Source organism: Colobus angolensis, unplaced genomic scaffold (genome assembly GCF_000951035.1).
Source record: "Colobus angolensis palliatus isolate OR3802 unplaced genomic scaffold, Cang.pa_1.0 Scaffold162, whole genome shotgun sequence".
Classification (NCBI taxonomy): domain Eukaryota; kingdom Metazoa; phylum Chordata; class Mammalia; order Primates; family Cercopithecidae; genus Colobus; species Colobus angolensis.
The window spans coordinates 3,767,062-3,772,599 of NW_012114733.1; the positions used below are offsets into that span (position 1 = coordinate 3,767,062).

Below are 5,538 nucleotides of genomic sequence, written 5' to 3' on the forward strand. Positions count from 1 at the left end.
GGGGTTTCACCGTGTTAGCCAGGATGGTCTTGATCTCCTGACCTCGTGATCCACCCACCTCGGCCTCCCAAAGTGCTGGGATTACAAGCGTAAGCCACCTCACCCAGCCTTTTTTAATAAAATTAATTAAATATATATGGTGTTTATGCCTTTCTATCCTATCCCTCACCCACCCCCACCCGCTTTAAACCTGTCATATTAAAAGCTTTTTGAAAAAAATTGTTTATAGTTCTAAATCTCTGGTAGAATTAAGAACCTTAAGCCTGCTTTCTAGAGATCCATTCCTGTATCAGAAAGATAGGGGTTCAAGTCAACAGAAGATTTGTGCAACTCGCTGTTGTGGTTGGCAAGTATCTCTACTAGGCCAGGATCCATTTTAGCAAAGCTTTTTTTTTTTTCCTTTCATTTCTTATGTTTATTCTGATGTGACAAATCATATCAGACAAAAGAAATCATTTTATATCATGATAAGATTTCCCTCTCCATTCCTTTTTTTAAAAAAAATAGAATCAGGGTCATGCTATGTTGGCCAGTCTGATCTCAGACTCCTGGCCTCAAGCAGTCCTCCCACCTCGGCTTCCCAAAGTTCTGGAATTATAGGTGTGAACCACTGCGACTGGCCTACCCATTTACTTTTGTGTTTGTTTCTTGTTCCACTTAGTGAAGAAAGAGAACAGTATATTGCTATATAAGAGTTTATGCCAGGCATATCTGAAGCAGCCCATTGTGTTTCATGGAAAGAAATCTATTTGGGGGGCTTTTTTTCCCTGAAAAGCTAGCAAAACATTGCATTTTTGTATAAGTTCCCTTTCTGGGCAACTATGTCCCACTTTTAAATGAAGACAGTAATGGTACTTACCTTTTAAGGTTGTGGTGGAACTTAAATAAATTAACATATGTATAGCGCTTAGAACAGTGCCTGGCACATAGCTTTTCTCAACATCATCATTATTATTAAAGTTATGATTGCTATTGCTATTATCATATGTATATATGCATTTTTGTTTTCTGTCTTTTCAGCCTATCACATGGAAAGAATTTGCAAACATCCACCCCTTTGTGCCTCTGGACCAAGCTCAAGGATATCAGCATCTTTTCCGAGAGCTTGAGAAGGATTTGTGTGAACTCACAGGTTATGATCAGATCTGTTTCCAGCCAAACAGGTAAGGGCATTTCTTTTCTTGTTGTTTCAGCAACCTATTGTTTTATAGCATACACCCCAAAACTTAAAGGCTTAGAACAACAACTTGTTATTTATGTTATTCTATGACTTGCTAGACAGTTCCACTCCACTGGGGAGGGCGTGGCTAGAAGGTGCACCGTGTTCTCCCTCACATAGCTGGTGAGGAGCTGTGGGCTGGGAGTGCATTTGAGGATGTTCACTAGGGCCTTGGTTTTTCTCCATATGGGGCTCTCCTTGTAGTTCCTTGAGCTTCCTTGTTCCTTACAGCACAATGTCAGGGTTCAAAATGCATGTTCCCAGATGAAGCATGCAGAAGCTGCGAATCTCTAATGGCCCAACCTCCTAAGTTACACTGCATTCCTTCCAGATTAGTCTATCTATTAAAGCAAGTCACAGGGTGAGCCCAGATTGAATCAGGGAGGGGCAACACCTGGGTGTGAATGTTGGGCGATGTGGTTCATTGTGGGCTGTCTTTGGAAGCTAGCTTACTACACCTGTCAGTGACACCGCATAAGAAGAAGAATCAAGCACACATGCTGAATTCCAACAAGTGTCTCAGTTTAGCAGGGGCAGGAGAACCTGGATCCTGCTTTGGTAACGTCACTAACTTTGAAAGGTCCTGTCTCCTCTTTCAGCCTCAATTTCTTTGTAAAGGAAAAACTTTGAAGAAGAACAGTGATTTTCAAAAGCAACAGCCTCCAGCAAAATCTCCTGGGCACTTGTTAAAGTACAAATTCCAGGCCCCACTCCAGACGTACTGATCATAACCTCCAGGGGTTGAGACTAAGATTCTTTATTTTTATTTTTAAATTTATTTTTATTTTTATTCATTTATTTATTTTTTGAGATGGGGTTTTGCTCTTGTTGCCCAGGTTGGAGTACAATGGCATGATCTGGGCTCACCGCATCCTCTGCCTCCCGCATTCAAACGATTCTCCTGCCTCAGCCTCCCAAGTAGCTGGGATTACAGGCATGTGCCCCCACACCCAGCTAATTTTGCATTTTTGGTAGAAATGGGGTTTCTCCCTGTTGGTCAGGCTGGTCTCTAACTCTTGACCTCAGGTGATGTGCCTGGCTTGGCCTCCCAAAGTGCTGGGATTACAGGCATGAGCCACCACGCCTGGCCTAGAATCTTTATTTTTAAGACAAAACCAAGTGATTCTAATACCCGGTCAATTTGGAATCCCCTGGATTTGTGGTCTTTCTGCCTTCATGATGATAGATGACAGATAGACAGATGATAGATTGATGGATACATAGATAGATGAATAATAGATGGGCAGGAAACATTATCAGTGTGTGAGTTTCCATGTTAGAACATCTTCAGAAAATGAGTTATGGTATCTGCCCCTAGGTTCTCCACCTCCTACTGCTCAAAGTGTAGTTCTCTACCAGCAGCCTCAGAGTTGATCCCTCTGGGAGCTGGTTAGTAACACAAAATTTCTGTTTCAAGATGCCGTTCCTCCTGTTTTGTAACATAGACTACACAGCAAAGCCATGTACTTTGTAAAAACAATACACCCTATAAAATACAAACCCTTTGGGAAGAGGGTATGTAGCAATGAAAGGATACAGTGCTCTCAATTGTGTCTTAAAGTCTCACTTCATAAATAGGTAGGAGCTGATAGCATGAAAGTCAAGCTTTAGTATACTTCCATTAGAACTTCATTACTCGTTTTTGTTTTGTTTTGTTTTAAGAGAGGAACCTCAGTGAATTCTTAACCTTGAGGCAATGATAGTTATTAAATGTTGAAAATTAAGAAATTTCGCCCTCTAGTGAAGGAATATAATCACATCTTCACTGTCATTTTGGAGAGTGTTTTTTCAAGACTATTTTAATTCTGGTTATTAGCTCTTGCAGTAAATTGTGATTCCAGCCAGGGTCCCAGAAGACTGACCTAAGAATCAGGAAATTTGTCTTTTTAAAGCAGTGGTTTACAACCTTGGCTAGGAATTAGATCCCATGGTGACTTTATAACATTCCTGATGCCCGTATCACAATCCCAGATTGAATCATAATCTCAATGGAGAATGACTGGGGTGATGGAAGGGACTCAGGCATGAGTATTTCTTTACAGTTCCCTACATGATTCCAACTTGCAGCCAAGGTTGAGAACTAGTGTCTTAGACATTTCTCCGTTGCTTTTCCTTATACACCTGGTGTTCTTTCTTTGTCCTAATTTTTCTCATTTGTATGATGGACAGTGAGACTCCATACCCTATCCCAGTCTTGCAGAGGGCAAGAGATCTTTATCACAATGTCATTCCTGGTAATGATGTCTTCTCCGGTTCCTAAGATTCCCAGCTATAACATCCATTCCCAAGAGCTGATTTGAGCATGGCAGGGGCTTTGCATAAGGTTTAGGCTTAAATGAAGGAATGAAGGATGTTTCTGGTCATCAGCAGAAGCTGCTGTGACAGATGGGAAAATGCCTTATTCTTTGTTGAGAAAGTACAAGGGCCATTCTTCTAGTGAGTAAAAGCAATTTGGTGTCTTAATTTGCAGAAAAAAAAGAAGGGATATACCACCTATTCCATATATAAGTGATTTCTTTTTGACCTTGTTTCAACTCCTATTTTGGCTTATTTGTGCTAATCGCTGCACAAGTGGATGACAAGTTCCTTGTCTTATAATTATTCTGTGTCTACAACAGGGCTTATATTTGGCTAGTTTGTCATGATGTACTGCTGGCTAGAGTCCAGTGAAGTCTAGGGGACCTATATGCACTTCACGTTTTTTGTAAGAAGAAACACAGGCTTCTTCACTACTCTGCACAGAGTAAGACTTTCTAATACCATGTCAGCCACTGATGTTATACTCAAAATAGCAGGCGCAGTCACAGGTATCATCAAGGAACCATTTCCTGGTAATTTCATTTATACCTAATTAGAGTCAGTCAGTGTGTCTGTAGAGTTCTGTAGTCACAAAAAGTTTTGAATTTGAATGTTTCCTTTCCTTTACATTATTGTATGATATTTCAGATATAAGCATGACGTATTTTTAGGAGGTAGCCTTAGTAGTATTTCACAACTCTAAAGTATTTTTTATTGTGGTAAAATATACATAACACAAAATTTACTGTTTTAAGTATTTTTAAGTGTACAGTTCAGAGGCATTAAGTATATTCACATTGTTGTACAACCATCACCATTATCCATCTGAGAGCTTTTTAATTTTCTCAAATTCAAGCTCAGGACCTGTTAAACAGTAACTCTTCATTTCCTCTTTCCCCTTTTCTCTGGCCCCTGGCGGCCACCATTCTACTTTCTGGCTCCATGAATTTGACTACTTTAGGAGTCTCATATAACTGGATCATACAATATTTGTCCTTTTGTTTCTGCCTTATTTTAGCATAATGTCTTCAAGGTTCCTCAATGTTGTGGCATGTGTCAGAATTTACTTCCTTTTTTCTTTTTTTCAGATAGGGTCTCATTCTTTTGCCCAGGCTGGAGTGCAGTAGCAGGATCTTGGCTCACTGCAACCTTGGCCTCCCAGGCTCAAGCGACCTTCCTGCCTCACTTAGCTTCCTCCCACTTAGCTGGGACTACTGGCACGCACCATTATGACTGGCTATTTTTAAACATTTTTGTAGAGACAGGGGTCTCGCTATGTTGCCCAGGCTGGTCTGGAACTCCTGACCTGAAGTGATCCTCCTGCCTTGGCCTCCCAAAGTCCTGGGATTACAAGCATGATCTCCTGTGCCTGGCCTACTTCCTTTTAAGGCGGAATATTTCATTGCATATATATAGCACATTTTGTTTATCCATTTATCCATCGAGGGACACTAGGGTTGTTCCATCCTTTCGGCTGTAGTGAATAATGCCACTTTACATTGATGTGCAAGTATCTAGTTGAGGCCCTGCTTTCTGCTTTTGTTTTGGTGTATATCCAGAAGTGGAGTTGTTGGATATAGGGCAATTGTATGTTTAATTTTTTGAGGAATAGCCATTCCCACCAGCAGTGCACAAAGGTTCTGATTTCTCCATATCCCCCACCAACATTTGTTATTTTCTGTTTCTTCAAGTAATAGCAATTGTGAGAGGTGTAAAGTGGTATCTCATTGTGGTTTTGATGGCCATTTCCCCAATGATCAGCGATGTTGAGCATTTTTTCATATGCTTACCATGCATTTGTACATCTTCTGCGGAGAAATGTGTATTCGAGTCCTTTGCCCTTTTTAAAATTGGGTTTCTTAGGAGATTTGTTGTTGAGTTATAGCAGTTATTTATATCTTTTTTTTTTTTTTTTGAGATGGAGTCCCACTCTGTTGCCCAGGCTGGAGCACAGTGGCACCATCTCGGCTCACTGGAACCTCCACCTCCCAGGTTCAAGCAATTCCCGTGCCTCAGCCTCC

The 5,538-nt window shown here is 40.8% G+C and overlaps 1 protein-coding gene across 1 annotated transcript in view; it reads left to right on the forward strand.

Annotated features, from left to right (window-relative positions):
• The window catches only part of GLDC (glycine dehydrogenase (decarboxylating)), a 140,232-nt gene that overhangs the window by 79,022 nt on the left and 55,672 nt on the right, over positions 1 to 5,538 (forward strand). Inside the window, exon 16 of the mRNA XM_011937357.1 lies at positions 1,021 to 1,163. Within this exon, the coding sequence (XP_011792747.1) occupies positions 1,021 to 1,163 (143 nt within the window). The remainder of the gene's footprint in view (positions 1 to 1,020; positions 1,164 to 5,538) is intronic.